This window comes from Capsicum annuum, unplaced genomic scaffold (genome assembly GCF_002878395.1).
Source record: "Capsicum annuum cultivar UCD-10X-F1 unplaced genomic scaffold, UCD10Xv1.1 ctg3198, whole genome shotgun sequence".
NCBI classification, from domain to species: Eukaryota; Viridiplantae; Streptophyta; class Magnoliopsida; order Solanales; family Solanaceae; genus Capsicum; species Capsicum annuum.
Window position 1 is genome coordinate 110,814 of NW_025838654.1, and position 24,891 is coordinate 135,704.

Genomic DNA, 24,891 nt, shown 5'->3' on the forward strand with positions numbered 1-24,891 from the left:
AATTAACTTGAGAGAGGTTCAGCTAAGTGCGGTAATTATTCGTTGGGTGCCAGTCGCGGCTAAGATATTTGGGTGATGACAGAATTCCTCAACAGAGACTTAACACGTGCTAACCATTCTGCCAAAACTTCCAAATCTCATATTTCAACAAATATTGCAATTCAAAACCAAAAAAAAACCGTCTAACCAGTTTACCTCCGCCGTAGCCCCTACGCCTTACGTAAGCTTAAGTTCAGATGGTACTTTAAGGAATACGGTCAGACTAGTAGGTATGCAAACCACAATTCGGATCGTAAGCAAAATACTCTCAATTGTACTTTTGGAATTTGTTCCATGCAGTCATATTACAAGCACATTAATAACAGAAAAAGCAGGAAAAAAAAAAAACCTTCTTTTAGAAAGGCTATCAATGTAGAAAGTGCAACCTCACTCGGCCTAAGGCATGTTTCACCTGCTGGGGTGTGTGCGTGTTTGTTGGCTGACAACCAAGACAACAGATTTTACCTCTGGCTATTAAAGAAGTGTTTGTCTCGCATAAAGGCACAAATATAATCAAATCCTCCATAACTTCTGACGGTAATAAAACCTACAATTTCCGAACACAAGGTTAGACATCAATCCTACAAAAAGTTCTTGACGGCAATAAAACAAGAATAAGGATCTCATCGAGAAAAAATATACCGCAATCAACTATGCACAGATTCGAGAAAAGGAATAGATTACTATAGCTATGCTACTTTTGAATTGTTAAATTATGGAGGTTTTCACTGAACAATAGCTGACGTACATCAATCATCCTAATACTACAAAGCTACAGGGGTGGTTGTAATTCCTCTGGACTCAATGCTCTACTCACCCTGCGTTGCATCTGTTCACTTGTTTCTTTTCTGTATGAAACTAAAACTTAAAAATACTTTTATAAACCTTTGTTACTAATCGACAGGTCAAAGAAACTCTGGTGCTAGCCCTGCAGATGACAGTGTCATCAATATCTAGTGCTTTTGCTGAACCTGATGAGTGCTGAAGTACTCCATGATTTTGAACATTTGTTACATTAACAGCCTGGAAAAAAGTGGGTACAATTAGAGGACGCTAGGTACTTGTGAAAAATATGAGAAAAAATATTATTGAATTGTTGTATCTAAATTATTACATTGAGACCCTATTTATAGACACTACATTCCAATCCTATTCCTAATAGGACACTACATTACAATTCCTTTCTAAGTAGAATTCAACATGCCATTCCTATTCATATTTTAACTCCCCCTCAAGCTGGAGCATACAAGTCATATGTACCAAGCTTGTTACAAATTTAATTAATACGAGGACTGGTGAGCGACTTGGTGAAGATATCTGCAAGTTGATCACTCGACTTCACAAATTTTGTAACAATATCTCCCGAGAGTATCTTTTCTCTGACAAAGTGACAATCAATCTCTATGTGCTTGGTCCTCTCATGGAACACTGGATTAGATGCAATATGAAGGGCTGCCTGGTTATCACATACAAGTTCCATCTTATCAGTTTCTCCAAATTTTAATTCTCTCAGCAATTGCTTGATCCAAACCAGCTCGCAAGTTGCTGTAGCCATTGCTCGATATTCTGCTTCGGCACTAGATCGAGCAACCACACTCTGTTTCTTACTCTTTCAGGACACCAAATTACCCCCTACTAAAATACAATATTTAGATGTAGAGTGATCCTGCCCAATCAACATCTGTATATACAATGATATGCTCATGACCTCGATCCTCGAAGAGTAGTCCTTCACCTGGAGATGACTTTATATATCACAAAATCCGAACAACTGCATCCAATGACTATCACAGAGGGAAGTCATAAACTGATTTACAACACTCACAGGAAAAGAGATGTCAGGTCTAGTCACTGTGAGATAATTCAACTTTCCAACCAACCGTCTATACCATTCAGGATCACTGAGTGGCTCCCCCTGTCCTGGCAGAAGTTTAGCATTTGGATCCATAGAAGTGTCAATGGATCAACATCCCATCATTCCTGTTTCCTCAAGAATGTCTAAAGCATACTTGCGTTGAGAAATAACAATACCTGAGCTGAACTGAGCAACCTCAATACCTAGAAAGTATTTCAATCTGCCAAGGTCTTTAGTCTGGAAATGCTGAAAGAGATGTTGCTTCAAGTTAGTGATACCATCTTGATCATTGCCGGAGATAACAATATCGTCAACATAAACCACCAAATAAATACACGGAGTTGGTTCAGAATGACGATAAAACACTGAATAATCAGCTCTATTACGAATCATGCCAAATTCCTGAAACCGTGCTAAACTTTCCGAACCAGGCTCGAGGAGATTGTTTCAAACCATAGAGTGACTTGCGCAATCGACATACAAGGCTACTAGACTCCCCCTGAGCAACAAAACCAGGTGGTTGCTCCATATAAACTTCTTCCTCAAGATCACCATGCAGAAAAGCATTCTTAATGTTCAATTGATAAAGAGGTCAATGATGAACGACAGCCATAGAGAGAAAAAGGACAAATGTTATTTTAGCCACGGGAGAGAGAGTGTCACTATAATCAAGCCCAAATATCTGTGTATATCCTTTGGCAACAAGGCGAGCCTTCAACCGATCAACCTGACCATCTGGACTAACTTTGACTGTATAAATCCAACGACAACCAAAAGTAGATTTAGGAAACAAAATCCCAAGTACCACTCGTATGTAAAACAGACATCTCATCAATCATAACCTGTTTTCATCCTGAATAGGAAAGTGCTTCATCTGTAGTCTTAGGAATGGAAATAGAGGACAAAGATGATACAAAAGCATAATGGGGTGATGACAAACGATGATAACTCAAGAAAGTATGTGGGTTAGCATTACGAGTGGATCTTATACCTTTTTGAAGTGCAACTGATTGACTAGGAGGAGGCAAGTCCGCAGTAGGGGAAGCGTCAAGTGCAGGACATTAATCATCTGGGACTGATACTGGACGTGGGCGGCGGTGATAAGTCAAAAGTGGTGGCACTGTAGTAGGAGATAGAGAAGTAACCGTAGATTCCTCAAAGATTGGTGTGGGTAAGACCGGAGGTATGGGTAAAACCTCAGAGATATTAAGATGATCAGAAGATGTATAGAAAGGTTGAGATTCAAAGAATGTGACATCAACGGACATAAGGTAGCGACCCAGATCAGGTGAATAGCATCGATACCCTTTTTGAACTCGAGAGAAACCAAGGAAACACATTTGAGAGCACGAGGGTCTAATTTATCTTTTCCTGAGGCTAAGTTATGAACAAAACATGTGCTCCCGAAAACATGAAGGTGGATAGAATAGAGATGTGACTGAGGAAATAGTATGGAATGAGGAACCTTATTCTGGATTGAAGATGATGACATTCTGTTAATGAGTTAGCAAGATGCCAGAACCACGTTGCCCCAAAAATGCAGTGGAATATGGGATTCAATGAGAAGAGTGCGAGCAGTCTCAATGAGATGCCTATTTTTCCTTTTTGCTATACCATTCTTTTGAGGGGTGTATGAACATGATGTTTGGTGAATGATTCCTTGATAAGTCATGAACTCCTGAAACTGGGAGGATAAGTATTCTAAGGCATTATCACTATGAAAAGCACGAATAGAAACACGAAATTGATTTTTTATTTCAGCACAAAAACTTTTGAATATAGAGAATAACTCGAAATGATCTTTCATTAAGTAAACCCAAGTACATCTTGAAAAATCATCGATAAAAGTAACAAAGTAACGAAATCCTAAGGGTGAACTGACTCTACTAGACCCTAAATATCGAAATGAACTAATGAGAAAATAGACTCTGAGCGACTCTCAATACTACGTGAAAAAGTAGCACGGGTGTATTTCCCAAGTTGACACGACTCACAATCTAATGTGAATAGACTAGACAAACTAGGCACCATCTTTTGTAGCTTGGATAGACTAGGATGACTCAAACGTTTGTGAATAAGGTCGGGAGGATCTGTAGCGGAGCATGCTGTGAAGGAATTTGAATAGGTAAGATGGTAAAGGCCCTGTGATTCATGTCCTATGCCAATTGTCTGTCCCGTTTTGCGGTCCTGCATTAGAAAAGAATCATCAAAAAAAGTTATACTACAATTAAGGGCACGTGTCAAATGACTAACAGATGCAAGATTAAAAGGACAACCAGGAAAATAAAGAACAGAGTCTAGAGTGACAGAAGTTAAGGGTTTGGCTTGTCCAACTCTTTTTGGCTCTGTTCGAATTCCATTAGCTAAAGTAATAGCAGGAAGAGATTGTAAATAAACAACATCAGACAAAAGTGATTTGTCACCAGAAATATGGTCAGAAACACCTGAGTCCACAACCCATGATCCAAAGGCAGGAGATTTTGTAGTTGAGGCTATTGGTAGAAATATATGCTTACTTGCTTGATACTGAAGATACTCAAGAATGAACCTTGGGCCTAACTCAACCTCAAAAGCTAGCTCAAGAGGTGAGGATTGCAAACCACTAGTCCATTCCCCAACCAATGTGGGACTTTTACCCACTTTAACACCCCTCTCACGCCCAGGGCCAACTGACACTGGCGCGTGGACCGAGAGTCCAAAACGAGGATGGACCTGGCTCTGATACCATGTGAAAAATATGAGAGAAAATATTATTGAATTGTTGTATCTAAATTATTACATTGAGACCCTATTTATAGACACTACATTCCAATCCTATTCCTAATAGGACACTACATTACAATCCCTTTCTAAGTAGAATTCAATATGTTATTCCTATTGATATTCTAACAGTACTCATTTTAAGGAAAGTGATACCGAGGATAACTCCACTACACACTCAGGATGCTATTCACGTTACCTTGTTACATCCCTGCACCTCAGAATCTTTTATACCATGCAAGTAGTCTGGAACAAAAAGAAACAGCACAAATGGAAACTTAGTAACAAATGTGTAACAACTAACTGAGGACATCTTTCCAAATGCCCATAGATCTTTTGATCAACAGAGGTGAATCAAGGATTTTGAAAACTGTGAGGTTTGGGGTGGTGGTTGAAAATAAAAGATGTGGGAGTTTATTGGCAAGTTATGGTGCATTTGGACAACTAGTATTGGAAGTTTGGCAAATCAAACAAACAGAAGATTGGAGGGAAGGGGGGGGGGGGGGGGGGGGAACCCTTTATTTCACTAGAAATGGAAGTTAAAATTTCAAGGGACTCAGATTAGTTATTGAAACTTTGGGCAGTGTGTTAAACTCTGGTGGTTCTGTTGAAGCCACCCCAAAGAGAAAGTTTTACCTGAGTACACCATATCTTTGAATATCAACAAACTGCGAGGCATTAATATGATGGAAAAGGGATGGAAGTTATCTAGCTGTTCACAGGAATTCCTCACAGCAGCCTCCTGATCAGAAATTTCGTCATCAACACTGTTTTCACGTGTACCAACACGGATGCTCAAATTAGGATGTGGAGTGAAATCAATAACTACAGGAGATCCAAGAGAAAGAATTGCCACTACAGGATAATAAGCTGGTCCGTCTTGATGTGGCTGCAGTGGAGGCGCTCTTGTCAGCAAAATTAATTTATTGTTAACCAAAATCAAGGAAATCAACACTGATTCACTATTGAGAAGCTATTATCCTGTTTATAGGGCTAACTTGAATTATCCAAAATCTAGTGGTTGCAATATGGACCTCCTAGTTATGGAACCAGAGCTAACATGATAAACACATTGACTATATATAGACTGACAGCTGCATGTCAAACTATTCAAAACTTTGTGAGGAATGAACAGTTACAAAACTAAAGAGAGAAATAAGGGAAAACGTATTTGAGATGAAAGCAAAAAAAATGGGGGAAGGAGGAACAAATGAAAGAAAAAGAAGAACAAGCCAGCAAATGAAATGAGCAACACAGCTTGCATGAGTTCAGAACAAACCATTATTCCTTGGTTAGGAAGGTATTCATTGATAAGCACGTGATTAATTGATGATGGAAACAACCCTGATTTCTCATTTATTCTCCGTGTAATTCTAGTTAACCAAGGGGGCACTGCAAATAAGACAGGAAAAGTGCTGTAAAGTTTCACTATTAACTCAGAAGATTCAGAATATAATTATCATGTTAAAATATGACTAGGAACAGGAACAGTACATAAAATCCTACTTGAAAAATAATTGTAATATAGTGTCCTACTTGGAAAAGGATTCAAATGTATTATCTATAAATAAGGTCTCATTGTAATAATGTTGTTACAACAGTTCAATAATATTCTTCTCTTATATTTCTCACCTTGTATCACAGCCTTTACAATTTTGGTAGAAAATCAAAGAGCTTCTGCTGTCGGTGGACAGCTATTACCCATATATACTACCCGTCTGGCCAATGATCATGTTAGCAAAATTTGGGGCACCGCGCTTTCCATTGTCTACTTTCTCATATCTGATTTGTATAACACCGTGCATTTTTTTTGTGACTACTTTCTCATATCTGATTTGCATAGCATCGTAAATCTTTCCGGTGACTACTTTCTCATATCTGGTTTGCATAGCACTGTGCATCTCTCTGGACTATTTCTCAAATTTAATTTGCATAGTACCGTGCATCTTTCCGGTGACTCCTCAGATTTCATTTGCATAAGGTCGTGCCATCATTCCAACCCTACCCATACAATCTCTTTTTCAGTAGGATCGTGTCATTATTCCAATCCTACCCATATAATTTCTCTTTTCCAATAGGGTTGTGTCATCAGTCCGACCAACCCGTTTAATTTCTCTTTTCCAGTAGAGTCGTGCCATTATTTTGACCCTACCCATATTTTGACCACTTTTTAGCCGTCAAATCTAATAATTCAGCATGTGAGCATGTTTCGGTTAGGTTTTTGGTCACTTTCTTGTTCAAGATCTACTCATCTCTTGATTTAGAGAGGACCCATATATTTTATACCATTTTTCAACAATTTTCTAGCGACAAATCGACTTTCTGACAACGTTAATGCTTTTCCGACCAGTTTTTCAGTTTGTTCCTTTTCAACTGAGGTCTTCCAAACGTTCAGAGCAGTCCTTACCAGTTTTCTTGTAGATACCTTCACCAATCCTCGTATTAATTACATCCATAACAAGTTTGGTACATATAACCTATATGCTCCAACTTGATGGGGAGTGATCGAATAGGAAAGTATACAGAATCCTACTTGGATAAAGATTCTAATGTAGTGTCCTACTTGGAAAAAGAATTGGAATGTATTGTCTATAAATAGGTCTTCTTGTAATAATGTTGTCACAACAGTTCGATAATATTCTTCTCGTATATTTCTCACTGCTTATAAATAGGGTCTCAATGTAATTATGTAGCTACAAAAATTCAATAACATTCTTCTCCAATATTTCTCATATAGTATCAGAGCATTGGTGAGAAATATTCAAAAATTTAGTTAGTCTATCTTGTGCGTCAATTCCGACGACTGTACAAGTTGTTATTGTGTCATCTTCTATTTTTTGGGTGTCGTGCGAAATCTAACACTATCATGAGGATTGGAGAGCTCAGGCGACCAGAACCAATGCTAAACTCCACGCCACACGTATCCACACACCAGTTAGAGTTACATTTTCCAGCAAGATCTATAGATCCTCCGATCAATTGTTTTTGAGTTGTTCCTTTCCTGTTGGGGTCGCCCCAACCTCATTCGTGCAACTTTTTCCAGATTTTGATCGCCGAAGTCCGACGACTGTCAGATTTTCTGGCGACTTTATTTTGTTGATTCAAACCTTTTCTTTAGAACTCATTTCTGTTTCTTGTTGCTTTCAAGTCAAATTTCACAAGATGTCTTTTGGGTATGACATTTTTGGCTCCAAAAATACGGGAATTGAAAGTTCAAGCCCTAAGATCACTTCCAACCCATTGATGGAGAGTTTAAATTATTTAGCTTGGACTCCGCAGTTGAGCTATGGTGCAAAGGTCAATGATACGGAATAAACAAAGGAACACGAAATCACACCCCAAAGCAGTCCACAAATCACAACAAATCGTGGACCAAATGGGGACCTCTCTCGGATTCACTATCTAGAACAAGAACAAGAAAGAAGAGGATATAAGGTGTTAAAACACACCAAAACAGCCAGCCAACAACAAGTTTAGTAACACAAGATGAAGCTCCACAATATTACAATAGCAACAAGAACAAACGGGTTACATTAACAACACAAGAAACCGAAACTAAAACAAGATACAAGATAGATAGTTAGACAAGTATTGATGTAGTCTTAACAACCCAAGAGCATATTCCACTCTTGGACCTTTAACACTTCACATAACAACACTTAACTCTTACAATTGACACAAGAGAGGCGTCCACCACCCAAGCACCAACGTATCAAGCAAAATGCAACACACAAGAGAATCCACCCTTATGCTATGCCCTAGTTTCGGTTATGGACTCTTTCTCTCTAAGAGGAGTGTTCTTTCTTCAACATTCATAAAAACTACCAACAAAAACCCTACAACGTTCAATTTATATTACATTACAAAATAAAAGACAAAAGACTAAAATACCCTTTAATGAAAAGGGCTCCAAAAACAGCCCGTGGACTGTGCTTGGGACGGTTTTGGGCCTCCTTCACACTTAAGACTTGTGCAATCTTAAGGTGGTCTTCAAAATACTCAAAAATGTCCATAATCATGATCGTACTCGTATCATCCTCTCCATCTTAAGAGGAATTTGACCACAAATTCACGGCTTCACCTCGTGCAATTGGCCCTCCAAAAGAAACCACCCAAAACAGTCCGCAAAACATCAAAAAAGTGCACAAAACAGTCCACAAAAAAAACAAAGGGAACCCGAGGATATAATAAGAACAAGTCTCGGCTAACATCTTCATTTTGAACCTCAGTTTCCTCTCCATCTTGAGCCTTGTCTTCAATCTCCGAAACAAGTCTCCTACCATCATACAAGCATTGTCGTAGACCCCATATCCTTCATGTTCCTTTCTACCATTCTTCTCTATATGAACATGTCGGGTTTGGTGTAGTGGAGCTTCGGTTGAGAGGCTTGCTTTGGTTAAGTGGGGTTTCGGTTGTGGAGTTTGGATGGGAGAAAATTGACTTCCAAGTCCTCCTTGTTGGACTTGATCAACTTGCGGGGGAAGTGGTCTATCTTGTTCTCGGTTTTGAGGGCTATTTGGAGCTTGAATTGTGGCATTATGTGGTGGTCTTGGAGGATTGGTCATTGGAAGTAAAGTTTCGAGAGTAAAAGCACGAGAGTTCCTTCGACTCTCCATTCGATCCAACCTCTCACTCATAGTTACCACATCCGAATCAATTTTTTCAAGACCCACATTTGCCCTAGCAAGGTCTCGGGACAAAGCATCAAGGAGGGCCAAAATGGTTTCCATAACAACAAACAAGTTAGTTGTACAAGAATGGTCCTCACACTCCTTCTATATTGTTTTGTCTCTCGGATTTTTTACACTTTGATCTCACAAGTGTCGTAACCTTGCTTGTACTCCATGAGGCATTGAGAGATGGACCAAGTATTACAACGAGTCAAAAGAATAAGACACACAAAGGAACGTATACACGAAGAACGGTTTCAAATCTAACTTACATTCTAGTACTAGCTTGTAAGTTAGTAATGGAATCAACAAACGAAACTAAAGAAACAATAAAATGAAACTAAGAAATCTAAAATTTGAGTTTAAAAATTGTCGGTGAACACTAAAAACGTGATGACATGGCAACCCTCAATTGGACACGGTTTTGTCAAGTTTTATTGTTCAAGGTTCAAGTCTTGACCAATTTTTGATCTGGATTGGTGGAATTGTTTAAGGAGGGAAAGAATAAGTCTTTTAACTCTTTTTCAACTCAAGTTTCAAGACTTGGACTTTTGTAGTATTTTCCCTTAAAACAAGCCCCTCAAAACATGGAAGTTGGTTGGAAAAGGGTTGTAAAGTCTTTGAGTGGTTGGAAGTGGTGGTAAAAGTCTTTGATGACTAACAAATACTACACCTCCTTCCTTCACCCTCTTAGATCTAACATCCACTTTTTTTTCAATAAAAGATGAAGATTGGTGAAGAACATCAAGAACACCAAGAACACAAACTTTTGAATCTTAGAGTCTAAGGTTCAAGTTGGTCTCACACTTCAATCAACACTTTGTCAAGTTCCACCTTTCAACAACTACTTCAACAAGAAGTTCTTAAACCACCAATTCACAACAATAACACAAGGCCAAGCTCAAGAACTCAACAACACCAACACCAACCTTCAACAATAAGGATCAACACATGGCCACTTCAAGTTCACACAACAATGTCAATATTATAAGCTCAACCTTTAGATCTAGACACTTTTAGCGTCGGTGAGAAAGAACCAACACTAGAAACACACTAGACAAACAAAAGAACTACAAGATCTAGTCAAGAAAAACAAGAAAATCTCGGCCAAGACAACAACACAACACAATTTTTGGCCAAGAACATAAAAATGGACAGATTGCTATTTTCTGGAATTTTTCAGTTTTTACCAACTTTTTTTTTTTGACTAATCAAACCCAAGATTGCCTTTGTGGGAACAAAAACCATCCTTGCTTTGATACCAAATGATACGGAACAAACAAAGGAACACGAAATCACACCCCAAAACAGTCCACAAATCACAAAAAATCGTGGACCAAATGGAGATCTCTCGGATTCACTATCTAGAACAAGAAAGAAGAGGATACAAGGTGTTAATACACCAAAACAGCCAGCCAACAACAAGTTTAGCAACACAAGATGAAGCTCCACAATATTACAATAGCAACAAGAACAAACGGGTTACATTAACAACACAAGAAGCCGAAACTAAAATAAGATACAAGATAGATAGTTAGACAAGTGTTAATGTAGTCTTAACAACCCAAGAGCATATTCTACTCTTGGACCTTTAACACTTCACACAACAACACGTAACTCTTACAATTGACACAAGAGAGGCGTCCACCACCCAAGCACCAACGTATCAAGCAAAATGCAACACACAAGAGAATCCACCCTTATGCTATGCCCTAGTTTCGGTTATGGACTCTCTCTCTAAGAGGAGTGTTCTTTCTTCAACATTCATAAAAACTACCAAATAAAACCCTACAATGTTCAATTATTACATTACAAAATAAAAGGCAAAAGACTAAAATACCCTTTAATGAAAAGGGCTCCAAAAACAGCTCATGGAGTGTGCTTGGGACGATTTTGGGCCTCCTTCACACTTAGACTTGTGCACTCTTTAGGTGGTCTTCAAAATAATCAAAAAAGTGTCCATGATCGTGATCGCACTCGTATCATCTCTCCATCTTGAGAGAAATTTGACCACAAATTCACGGTTCCCCTCGTGCAATTGGCCCGCCACAAATTCATTGCTACATAGTAATTTATACTAGTCCTTTTGTCTCTTTTGAAGCTTTTTTCTTGGTAAATCTTCTTGTTCGTGTTATGTTGCAGGTTTTTGAAATTTAAAAGCTCTAGAATTTCTATTTAGGAACAAAAAAACTGAGATTTGGTGGTGTCGTAGTAGACTACTAGATTGTGCGCATCGTGATGTTGTATTATATTGGGAAAAAACAAAGATATGCAAAACATTTCGTTGGGGAAGAAGATAGGGGAGAGAAGACAAAGCAAAGGAACAAAGATGAAGAAGACGACTAAGACACAACATTAATTTATTTTTTAATTGACCTTTGGTCCTTTAATTGCTGCCACGTTGATTATTTATTATTAAGAATAAATATTTTTTTGGGTCAAATGAGATAAACATTACATACTATAAGTAGAGTTTAGTTAATAGTTGCCTCGTTGATTATTTAATATTAAGAGTAAATAATTTATTCGTTTGTTTGTTTAAATGAGATAAGCATTGTATATTAAATTGAGTTTATGTAATGAGGATAAACATTATAGTTAATTAATTATAAATTAAAGATAAATGTATATGCCTTGAAAGCACATATTTTTTAATCGAAGTAATTTTAGCGTAGGTATATATTAAACATTGTACTTCATCAGAGGTAGAGGTATGGACTGCGTACATCTTACCCCCCCCAGACCCCACAAAGTGGGAATACACTGGGTTTGTTGTTGTTGTTGTTGATATATTAAACATTAATATTTTCATTCTTTTTTAGTTGTCAAATATACTAAAAGTAGTTGTTTTTAAATACTTGTCGATTTAAAAAATAAAGAAAACATTAATTATTCTTTTCCACCTTCAACCTTTGTATTAATCTTTTAAGAATTAAGAAGCATGTTAATAGATAAAGGTTAAAGAATTAATAAAGGATATATTAATCAAATCACACTCCGAAATAATTGTTTCATCTAACTAAAAAGGAACAGAGAAAGTACATTAAAAATTCTAGATTCAAATAACAAATAATATTATTACATTGATCCAAATATTATTTTTGATGCATCTAATCTATATGCCTTTATAGCTAGAATTAAATTAAATTGTGTTTAAATAATGTTACTTTTAATGAAATAATTTATCTTTTAAAAGCCACAAAAAATCTATAAACATATTCGATCCTCGTGGAACTAATTTTTTTTTTTTAAAAGTCAGTTTCACATTTTTCAAGAAAGAGTTGAAAGTCAAAACACATCTAAGAGTAGTCGAGAATCATGCAGTTCAAACAAGGAAAGATTTAAAAGGGCAGCCCGGTGCACTAAAGCTACCGCTATGCGCGGTGTCCGAGGAAAGGCCCTACTATAAGGGTGTATTGTAAGCAGCCTTACCTTGCATTTCTGCCAGAGGTTGTTCCCAAGGCTTGAACCCGTGACCTCCTGGTCACGTGGCAGCAACTTTACCAGTTATTCCAAGGCTCCCCTTCTAAACAAGGAAAGATTTAACTATCAAAATTTTAGTTGATTTCGAAGTAATAAATATTAGAATAATAATTAAATGGTAATTATTTGAGAATAATTGTACATGCCAATTTTGTCTATTGTAAAGTTTTTTAATGAAAGACAAATAATTTAATTAACATTTCTAACGACAAGCAGACAAATAATTAACCACATGCTATGTTGTGACATATAATTATATATTATTTGATTCTTCTTATCAGCATAAGTTCTAAACTATCATAATACTTGAAATGTAATACTATATTCGAATTAAGGGGTGACTTTATTTGACTAACTTGAGACTAACTTAATTGATAACAAGATACCATATTAGGAATCACATCTTGTTAGATCTTTCGATTCTTTTTGTCAGTGTAAGTTCCGAACTATCAAAATACTTAAAATGTAATTATATATTAGAAGTAGCGATCGACATTGTTTGACTAACTTAACTGATAACAAGATAGCGTATTAGGGATCACATCTTTTGTAAGATCGTTTGATTCTTCTTGTCAGTGTAAGTTTTGAACTATCGTTGTATTTAAAATGTAATTATATATTAGAAGTAACAATTGACAATATTTGACCAACTTAATTTATAACAATATATCGTATTAGGGATCACATCTTGTTAGATCGTTGATTCTTCTTGTCAAAGTAAGTACTGGACTATGGAAGTACTTAAAATGTAATTATATATTAGAATTAACAAATGATAATATTTGACTAATTTAATTGATAACACGATATCATATTAGACATCACATCTTGTTAGATCATTTGATTCTTCTTCTCAATGTAAGTTCTAAACTGTCAAAATACTTGACATGTAATTTTATTAGAAGTAACAGTTGACTTTATTTGACTAACTTAATTAGTAACAAGATATCATATTAGAGATCGCATCTTGTTAAATCATTTGATTCTTCTTGTCAGTGTAATAACTGAACTATCGAAATACTTGCAGTGTATTTCATATTAGATTAGAAGTAACGATTGACTTTATTTGACTAAGTTAATTGATAAAAAGATATCATATTAGGTATCACATCTTGTTAGATCGATTGATCCTTCTTGTCAGTGTAATAACTGAACTATCGAAATACTTAAAGTGTAATTTTATGTTAGATTAGAAGTAACGATTGACTTTATTTGACTACTTAATTGATAAAAAGATATTATATTAAGGATCACATCTTGTTTGATTGTTTGACTGTTTGATTTTTCTTTTCAGTGTAACAACTGAACGATAGAAATACTTGAAATTTATATGTTAGGTTAGAAGTAATGACTGACTTTATTAGATCAATATAATTAATAACAAATATATAAAGGGTTAAAATTAATGACTAGTTTAATGATTGACTTTAGAATTAATATGATTTCGAAATTTGAATTTACGACTAAAATTAAACTAATTGACTCTTGAAATTAGAATTGTGCCACATAAATCATGACAAAAAATATATTATTACAAAAACATAATAATATTTGCAAATTCAAATATGCAAAAGTAAGGAGAAATGAGATTTGTACTATTCCAAACAAATTAGCCTCCAAAATGAACTTTTTGATAAGGAAAAAGTCAAAATATCATCAAAAATATCTTATTCTTGCATGTAGCAGGTAGCTTGTACTACTATTTCTTATTTTTCTGGGAACTTCTCCATCTTTTCACCAACTTTACCCACTGAAAGACTAGAAGACCCTCCTTGACCTAAAAAGATAAAGAAAACAACAAAGCTAAAAAAATTTCATCTCCCTCCTTGTCCTTAACATTATTTTCCTCTATAGCTACAAAATTTCAAAAGTTCTAAGCAGCAAAAGGAAAGTATTTTGAGACCAACAAAAAGTGTTGGATTAGATTTTGATGATAAACCTTTGTGAAATTATGTCAAGGTTCTTATGGTTGCTAATAATGGTGGAGTAAATAAAGCGTGGTCATGTAATGTTTGTAATAAAAGGGTTATGGATTCATATTTTAAGGTAATATGCAAAGAGATTACGAATGAAGTATGGCAACATTGAAGATGGAATTAACTACTTATAATATTTTTCATTTCAAGAAAACCCTTATATTACTTAGTCTATCTATCTAGCTTGTTCTTAGTTATTTTTCTGTCACTTTCTTTATACAATATAGTAGCAGATTTTCTTGAAGATTATCAGTCAGAAAAAGAAGACTCTTTTTAGCAAAAGGGAAAAAGGGTAATCATTTCATCTCTATTTTAGTGTATAGGAGTTAGTAGTAGTATTTTTGTTTTCTTTATAGTTTTCTGTATGAAAAAGAAAGATTTTTAGCTACACAAGATCCAAGCTTGACTTTTATGAAAAAAAGAAACGAAAAAGCTGAAAAGAAAAAATCAACCATGCATAGATGCAAGAAAAAAGGTAGATTATGTATCCCTTACTGAAGGCTCAAATTTGTCAAAACCAAAAGAGAGAAAAGGACCAACGAGTCGAGCACTAGAGAAGCCATTTAACATTGCCAACGGAAACACTGTCAACAAATTGGTGACTCAGATGTTCTATGCTTCGACACAGATGTTCTATGCATTAGGTTTATCATTCAACCTTGAAATTTCTCCTTACTTTCAAAAGTATTCAGAGTTTTTTGTGGCAAATCCTATACCCGGTTATGTTCCACCAACTTATAATAGGTTATGAACAACACTTTGGCTCAAGAAAAGCTAATATAAAGAGAAAATTACAACCTATATAAAAGAAAAGGATTGTCAATTTGTTCGGATGGATGGTCGAATATTAAAAGACGACCATTGATAATATAACAGGAGCATCTAATGGTGGACCAATATTCATTAATTCTAGTGGAGTTGTCAAGGATGGTACATCGTTACATTGTTTATTAAAGCCATTGAAGATGTTGACCCAAAAAATGTCGTTCAAGTTATCACCGACAATGCCATTAATATGAAGCTTACCCTACTATTGTTGAACAAACTTTTCCGCACATATTTTGGACTCTGTGTGTTGTACATTGTTTAAATCTGGCTTTGAGAAGTATTTGCCAACCTTTCAAAAATTGACCCACTTTTCAAGTTATGCATGAATACTAAAAGTGATTGGTGAAGTAAGTAGTTTAAATTATTTTAGTGTGAACCATGACATGGCGCATGCCATTTTCCAAAAGTATTCGGAGCTATCTTTGTTAAAAGTTGATGAAACAAGATTCGCTTCCCACATTGTCATGACTTCTCGTGTTTATAAGGTAAAATCGTCATTGGAAAAAATGATAATGGATGACGAATGGAAGAATTACAAGGGAGACAAAGTACTTGAAGCGAGGGCGCGTGAGATAAAGCCGCTTGTGATGGATTATGCATGGTGGGATAAAGTTGAATACTTTCTAAAAAGTACAGAGCCAATAGTATCCATGCTTAGAAGAGCTGACCTTGATACTCCACAATTGCACCTTATTTATGACATATGGGATACCATGATTGAAAAGGTGAAGGTGATTGTATTTGAGCATGAGGGGATAGATCTTATTAACGGTCAATCGAATTTTTTTCAATTCAAGAAAATCTTGTGGTTAGGTGGAATAACAGTAATACCCCATTGCATTGTTTAGCACATTCCTTGGTTCCCAAACAATATCATGAATCTTGGCTCAAGGGGAAAGTAATCAGATAAGAAAACTTGCTCCAAATGAAGATAGGGAGATCTCCTCGAATAGAATCAAATGTTTTCAAAGATATTTCAAAGATCCAAATGATTTGAAGCAAGTTTCTTTGGAGTATGGGGCATTTTGTAGTTCGAGTGGTCACTTTAGTGAGCCTCATGTGATTCATATTACGAGGTATGAAGATCCTCTATCTTGGTGGGCTAACTATGGTGTAAATGCTCCATTTTTACAAAGTTTGTCTTACAAATTGTTTTCCCAACCGGCTTCTTCATCTCGTTGTGAAAGGAATTGGAGCACTTTTTCATTGATTCATAGCATCCAAAGAAACAAGTTAGCTACTTCGAGAGACGAAGATTTAGTATTTGTGCATTATAATCTTCGTTTGCTCTCTCAAAAGAAAGAAGAATATGCAAGTGGTCCAAGCAAATATTGGGATTTAGGTAAGTCTTTTGATACTTCTTGAGTATTTTTTTTAATTATGATAAGCTTCTTTCGCAATATTCTAAATTCATTTGGTATTGTTTAAGGTGGAGACCATTTCAATATTGATGAAAGTATCAATGAGTTAGTCGAATTGTCAATCAACAAACCTCAACTAAAAGGCGTACTTTTTGAAAATGAAGTTGAGAATTTGGAAGAAGATGACAACATGGAAGAAATTGAGGAAGATGACCTTTGATTTGGATGTACTCATGTAGTCATGTTCATGTTAGATGTCTCAAGTATAACTTAGCTTAAATGTACATTTTATGTAATTATTTTTGGTCTATGAACTTGTGAACGTGTAGTTTAGGTATGATTTTTGGTGATCATTGACTTTTAATTTGAATAGTTAATTGACTCGTGTCTCTCTTGACTTTCTCTTGGTCTATTTGATTCTAACTTGGTAACTCAACTTACTTCCAAAAGACTAAAAGATATGTTTTATATCTCTCTTATTCGTAGCTTTTTTCGTTTTTTATTTGCTATATTTCAATAGTGTTATACTATCTTAGTTTAAAATCTTAGCTTTTTTTTTTTAGTTTTTTTAAACTTGTTGGTATGTTAGGTTGGGACCCAAGGGGCTAGGGGTGCTTCGGCACCACGTGGAGACAATTGGAATTGCAATTTTCTAGTGTTGGTGCTTTCTTCGCAACCGCAACACAGGGAAAATGTTTGTCGCAATTGCCAGTCTCGAGGGCGTGACTGCAAAGGGATAAGTCTGGTCAACCTCAATCAAGCCTTCTACACGACTCTGGCTGCAATCGAGCAAGCCTAGACAACAACTGAATCGTAAACGCGGGCCCAAGGGTCACAAATGCAAAAGATGACTTGCAGCATATAAAAAGCTGATTTTGAATTTCAATATCCATTTTTACACTAGTTTGGGATTTTGAAGCTCGTGCATGGGAATGGAATTGATGGAGTTTTGAGCTAAGACTCAAGGTATGAACTACTTACATTAAACCCATAATACTTTATTTATATGTGATTTGAACTGCAATATCATGAAATGTAAGACGCTAAAATTAGGTATTCTAGACCAAGACTTAGGATTGCGATTTGGCCTATCAATTGATATCAAAATAGTATTTGATATCAATTAAACCATACGCTTCAAAAGTCTTCCTTTCATGATTAAAATATGTCCAGTCAAACACCATCACATTGACTGAGACAAGAGGAAGTAGCTTGTTTTGTTTGGCCGGTAGCTTAAGGATCCTGCCTGACTCAAGGAAACTAAAAGAGAAGGGAAATTCAACTACATTCAAAATGCTATCTTTGTGGGAAGGAGTCAGAAAGCAACAGTCATTTGTTTATTTATTCACTGTGTAATCATTTACCAGCTTTGCCAAACTTCCTTAAACATGAAAGGATTTAGATAGACAATGCCAAGGCCGACAAGAGAATTATTGGCATGTTGGAGCAGCTTGGGTAGAGGTACCAAACAGAAGAGATGGAAAACAATACTTGCATGCATATGGTGGACTAGTTGGACGGAAAGAAATGTAAATGTTATAAAAATAGATACAGTTCCACCAGAAGATAAAGTTGAACTGTGTCTTACTTTTCCATTTTTGGTGTAAAGAAATATTCACAGATGATTCTGCATCTATTTTAGAAGTTTAAGAATCTTTGCAAAATTCCTTGTAAGTAATATCAAGGATACACTGATTTTGCAGCCATTTTTGTTTTGTAAATATGACAACCAACAACAACAACAACAAACCCAGTGTATTCCCACCTAGTGGGGTCTGGAAATATGACAACCAAAAAAAAAAAACAAAGAACAGCTGAAGATTTAAACACAGTGTTTCTACATTTCATTACACTACAATCGTTTTAACTGTAATGAAGACTCGTCTTTATGAAGAAGATTCATCTCCCAGAAGTATGATCTCCAAAATAACTGGTGCACTAACGAAGTAGCTGGAACTTTTGGGTGCTCTGTTTGGAAAACTATCAGAAGACTATGACCTCTTTTTAACTCCAATTTGTCATTCAAGATTGGAGATGGGGTTAAAACTAGTTTCTGGAATGAAAACTGGATAGGAGACAGGAACCTGAAAACTTTATTCCCGGATCTTTACATTCTGAGCTTGCAACAGATGGCTACAGTGGCACAGATGTGGAGCCCTCAAGGCTGGGACCTGACTTTTAGGAGGGCTCTAAATGACTAGGAGATTAGTAGAGTAGCAGGGCTCTTGCAGGTGTTGAATGTATTTCCAGAGGTGTCTCAGAGGGACCTGACAGTCCAATATGGAAGTTGCACAACAAAGGGATTCACTGTGAAAGCTTGTTATTGGAACATGAACTCTAACCAAACAACAGGAATGGAGTGGGCATGGAAACTAATCTGAAGATCGAAGTCCCTCATAAGGTATCATGCTTCACATGGTTGGTGATCAGAAAAGCATGTTTATCCCATGAAGTGGTACAAAGAAGAGGTATAAAGATTTGCTCAAGGTGTTATATGTGTGAAGAGGAGGAAGAGCTGAACAACCACTTATTCCTTCACTGCAAAACAACTGTAAATCTGTGGGACATGTTCTTATGTACACTTGGGGTTAGTTGGGTAGTGCCCAGAACTACTTCAGACATGCTGAAACAATGGGAAGGAGTGGGTAGAGGAAGATCAAAAGAGGACTGGTGGAAATGTATTCAATCCTGCATCTGGTGGTCACTTTGGATGGAAAGGAATGAAAGATCCCATGATGGACAAGCTAGCAGCATACAGAAAATCAAGATGAAAAGTCTGAGTTTGCTATACTTTTGGTGTAAACAAGATATTGTGAGGCATGTAGAAAGTCTAGTGGATTTCATAGGACAATTGTAAAGTTTTTGTTTTTGGGTGTTGTTTCTACATGATACCCCCAGGGGGTTGTAAACCTCACCTCATCAGGCTTATCTGATGAGTTTTTTGGTGTGAATACAAAGTTACCTTTATAAAAAAAACTATTAGATAATCTTTGACCGATGAAGAGTTTAGCTGAAAGAGACGGTTCAACATGCCAAAGAGTTGAGTTCAAAAGTGGATTTGGAGCAGAGAGAGAAGATTTAGTTGAAAAGTCAGCCTGGAGTAATAAAAGAAGGCTAAACAGGCTAAAAGTTGTGCCTAGAGCAAGGTTAATAACTCGATAGAGAAGTCCACTATGGCTCGGAGGGGTGAGTTGTATAGTTGGCCCTTAACCTTTTTTTGTTAATAGGTTCAGTCCTCATTATTTATAATATTATATATTTAACAAGAATTTTTTACATTACTAGGATATTCATTTGAGAGCATAAAGACATCTCCATCTAACAGATGAATAGTTAGCTTTTAAAAATACCATAAATGATTTAGTCGAATACTACCGACTTACAACCTGATCATAATATAGAGAAAATCTACTACGAGGGGTAAAAATGCCACTTAATTCAATAACAAAGCAGCTACCTCAGTATCCCCTTTTGGGATGTTCAAAGGAAAAAGAAATGAAAACTCCAAACAAATGAGTTACCTTTCGACCAAAATATCAAGTGGCCGACTCATGAGCCAAAAAAATATATTTCTATGGATGTGCTTCTATTTTAAGATTTGTTAGTCCAAGAGTAAGTTGTGTCCATATCTTTTTTTCATATTAAACGAGAAATCCTGGAAGGACGTGGCTCACAATTCAAACTTCGGTGGATAATGAACCTACCCCTTTGTCCTTCTCTACTTAATAATACCAGACCTTTGTCTGTAGCAGCTCTCGAACCCATGACGTGTGCATAACCCACACATCACACATTGTGCTCTTACGACTAGATCAAAGCGTTGGGGGCACACATATCTCATATATCCTATCAAATTTGTCTAGGTAATGCAATAATTTGTAGTGGAGTCATAAAAGGTGTTGAAGTCAAATGAAAACAAGTAATGATGATTGAAAAAAGTGGTTATTGGGAATTACAGTTTGAAGTAACAAGACTTCTAAGTCTAGTTTCTGGCGTTTCAAAGGCTAGACATTTGGACACTTGAATGCATATTTATCACCACTCTACCAAAGTCATGCATAGGTGTTGGACCGACTAGCCGCACTAGGCTTAGAAACAACACATTGGGCCTAGGCACAATGTGTCATGGGCAATCCAGGGAAATCTTCACTTAGGGTCTTTTTGGTCATTTTTATGGGTTTTATTTAATGTAAAAATACAAACATTGGGGCTTGTTTTGGGCATGACTATCAAATGTTTGACGGTTCTTTTGGATTCCGTTGTTATAGAGAATTGGACACTTCCACAAGGTTTCATCTTCTCTAATCTCCCTAACTTTTATGCTTTTCTTTGATAAACTTGTGGTTGTTTTTGTGTCCATATGGAAACAAGTTTGATAAAAAAAATATACTCTATCTAGCCTATTACATGTGTCTGGTGCACATGTCTGCTCAATAGCAGAAAGCTTGAAAATATAAAAGAATTTCTTGTCGGATACAAATGACCTAATAAACAGTAAGGTCACGAGGTTTGGTCCAAGAAAACATACAGCTTTAGACCTAACCACTATATAAGAAATCCAACATCCAATCCAAGGTCAATTTCAAAACAGCATGCCCATATCCCTCTTTGACGTACTGCAATGCTCTCTTTGCTTTATCTACTCTCACACTATGTTTTGTCACCTTCCCTCTTGCAGTACGAATGTCTCGTCCCTAATTTAATGCTCTCTTTGGTCAAGTACTCAGAAATTTTAATCCTCAAGTTTTGATGCCTTTAGAAATAACAAAATTTCAACTTTTTGTAGGATATGAAATGTACAGAAGTGTTGTGTTGTACTACTGTGTGCTATAGGCATAGAAATTTGAAGTTTGATGTAGCCTTAATGCTTCATGCAATTTACATGTCATTAACATTTGCTTGAGATTTGTTTAATAACAGCAAATAGAAGTTCATGAACAATATGCAAAACTTGAAGTCAGAAACACTTCACATTGTAATCAACTGTTAATAGAGAGCTACGAGAAAAGGATTCAATATGTACATACAGTCCTGAGCTATAAGGCCTTTTTCATGCACAACGCCTCCTGCCATTGGATAGCAACACAAAGCAACTAAAGAATTAAGTCTGAATTGTATTTAAAAAATAAAGAGGAATAACTGGCAAATAATTAAAAAAAACATACCCCAATTTTGCAATCTCCTGTTTTTCAAAGATTTCCATTTAGAAATTGGCGCATCGTATATCTGCAACACACACGAAAAAAGGAAGAAATAATATGAAACAATCGAGATTTGTGAAGAAAATGAAAAGGCAAAAGGTAATGAGAGGAATTTTACAGTATTCAATAATTGGTCGTGTTGTGAGTCAGTAATGAAGTCTGGAATGTAGAATACAGTAGGTACAGACCCAACTCTAAACTCGTTCACAGTTTTTGCCATTTCAATTTTTTCTGGCATGGAAGATGACCCCAACTCGATAAACTATAAGGATCTGAGAAAAATCCCAAGGCAAAAAAAAAAACCCTGCCAAGTTCACAAGCACTCCAACTTCGATCCAATTTAAAGTTTAAATTGATCAGACACATGCAAAGTAAGAGAAAATTTAGCCATTAAACCCCTTCAAGTTTTCAATTAGCAAAATAATTTATCCTTTTTCAAATTTTTAATTAACAAAATAATCTACTCCTATTTTCTCATTTATCAAGTTTCCAATTAGCAAAATAATTTCTTTTCAAGTTTTTAATTAGCAAAATAATTTCTCAAGACTAACAGACTGCTAATCCTTTTTCTTCACCTGGTGAAATTAAACTAAATTGAAAACTGGAATAATCAGAGGCGCATCTCTCGACTGAGTAGCAGGAGCAACTTTGAATTTATTTTTCATTTTGAAAAAAGAAGGCGAAGGCATATTTCCTTGATTGCACGAGCTACTTCTATTTTCTCATTTATCGAATTGATAATAGATTTGCTTATATATCTATCGGACAGATAATATATTTGTCTCAAAAATAATCTATCTCCCGAAATAAAAATCTTATTATTCATTTAATTAAAAAATATATTTAAAAAATATATTTAATAAAGAATCCCGTAAATTAAACCAAAAAAAAAAATTGTCAATTGGGGGTAAATTTTTGTTACTTTTTCTTTTAATATTTTAACCAAGTAACATAAGTAATTACTACCTTCTATATTAGTTTAGTGGAGAAAATTGAAGAAAGGTGTTTTTTAAGTATTGAATTGAGTATTTGGTGATATTGATCAAATTTAATGGTTAAAGACACTTAAAAAACTTGACTAAGTTAATTAGAGACTCAATTAATATTTTTAAAATATTTTAATCTTTTTAAAAATACAAATCAACCCACAACAAAAACTCTCCTCTCCTCCTCTCTCTCTCTCAACGTCTCTCGATTCTCTCTTTCTCTCTCTCAATCTTCTCCCAATAGTTTTGCAAACTATCATCAACGACCTTCAATCTCCGACGCCTTTCAACCTCTGACGATAATAGTTTTAATTTTTTTCGAATTTCAACCGTCAATCGACGTGACAACATTCTCCGGCGACAACAGATCCGAGTTCTTCATCGTTCCTCTTCGACTTTCAGAGATAAAAAATTAGAGCTTTTTAATTATGAAGAAAAAAAGGAACTTGAATTATCTTCTCTTCTAGGATGAATTAATAATTTTAATATTTGTTGCTATTATGAATTGGGGACTCAAGATAACCCTAATTTTAATTTGTGGCATTTCTTCTCTTAATATGATTAATATAAATATGATATCTTTTCGGAGTGAAATATAATTTTTTTGTTGTTACTGTAGCTCTTGTTCCCGAACATTATTGTAAAATAGTGAAACTTAAATTTTAAATTTTTGTGAGAGACATCTATTGTGATCAAATCTAACAATCGTTGATTTATTGGTGTTGGTGGTAAATGTTGATGTTCTTGGTGTGTAACAGTGTGTATTAGTGTTGGTGTTGCTGGTTTGTTTGTGTTGGTGGTGGTGTTGGTCTTGGTAAATGTTGTTGTTATTGGTTTTGTTGTATTGATATTATTGTTGTTACTATTGATAAATCTTGCTTTTGGGTTGGTTTTTTTCAACAGATGAACAATTTGTTCCAACAGATGAACGATTAGTCCAATAGATAACTAATCTATAGCAATAGATGGGTCATCTGTTAGATGAAATTCTCACATTATTCTAACATATGACTATCAATACTTCTGATTTCTTACAACAAATGGATAATCTATTGGAAGAAATTTAAATAATATTGAAACTGTTTTATTTTTTCCAACGGATCACTCATCTGTTGTAACAGATGAGTGATCTATTGCAACATACTACCTATCTGTTGCAACAAGTTGATAATCTGTTAGAAGAAATCAAAATAGTATTGAAACTGTTTTTATTATTTCCAACAATTCACTTATCTGTTGCAATAAATCACTAATCTATTGCAACATATGAGTGATTTGTTGAAACTATTATTTTACTGTGTTGTGCTTGTTAGATTTATTGTTATTCTTTTTTAGTGATGCATAAATCAATTATAATATTTTTTATTTTCCTCTTATTTTTAGATAATATGTCTCCCAAAAGAAAATAAAATGAATCAAGTCCATATAAAGGAATAAGTGAAGTAGCTAGGCTACATTCATCACTATATGAGCTTGTTGTACAAGCGATATCTCAATCAGAAATAAAAGAAAAAAGAAAATGAACATGAGAAAAAGGAAAGCTTCAAAAGAGATGTTGAATTTAGTTCAAAAAGTTAACATGATCCAAATGTTAATATTGATCCTAATAGCCCTTGCATTGAAGAGTTATTAAAAACCTTCAGTATTCATAGTTTTTCTGTGAGAATGCAGTGTGATGATGTCACACATTTAACTGATGATTGTGTGGTAAAGTCAGCCATATTTTTTTGAT

General features: G+C 35.4%; 1 protein-coding gene across 19 annotated transcripts; it reads right to left on the minus strand.

Annotated features, from left to right (window-relative positions):
• Nucleotides 1-272: 272 nt before the first annotated feature.
• Nucleotides 273-22,547, minus strand: LOC107877477 (alpha-ketoglutarate-dependent dioxygenase alkB homolog 6). Of its 19 annotated transcripts, XM_047403002.1 has the most exons (9): nt 22,292-22,331; nt 22,138-22,198; nt 22,000-22,038; nt 12,757-12,850; nt 5,934-6,046; nt 5,291-5,543; nt 4,854-4,900; nt 925-1,062; nt 273-586 (listed from the first exon to the last, which is right to left on the minus strand). In XM_047403002.1, exons 4-9 carry the CDS (start codon nt 12,761-12,763, stop codon nt 407-409), a joined length of 738 nt encoding a protein of 245 aa, XP_047258958.1. In that variant the 5' UTR covers nt 12,764-12,850; nt 22,000-22,038; nt 22,138-22,198; nt 22,292-22,331; the 3' UTR covers nt 273-406. The 19 variants fall into 19 exon arrangements, 14 of the variants coding, with proteins under 14 accessions (XP_047258958.1, XP_047258953.1, XP_047258957.1 ...); XM_047402997.1 differs by lacking the exon at nt 12,757-12,850 and having other exon boundaries at nt 22,000-22,065; nt 22,292-22,530; XM_047403001.1 differs by lacking the exon at nt 12,757-12,850 and having other exon boundaries at nt 1,011-1,062; nt 22,000-22,065; nt 22,292-22,528.
• Between the last annotated feature and the right edge of the window lie 2,344 nt (nt 22,548-24,891).

Coding starts and splice junctions, on each gene's coding strand:
- LOC107877477 (XM_047402997.1), bottom strand. CDS start 22,411: ATGCCAGAAAAAATTGAAATGGCAAAAACTGTGAACGAGTTTAGAGTT. Junction 6,047..21,999: donor AGGCCTTATAGCTCAGGACT/GTATGTACATAT, acceptor TCTTATTTGCAG/TGCCCCCTTGGTTAACTAGA. Junction 1,063..4,853: donor AGGTGCAGGGATGTAACAAG/GTAACGTGAATA, acceptor ACTTTTTTCCAG/GCTGTTAATGTAACAAATGT.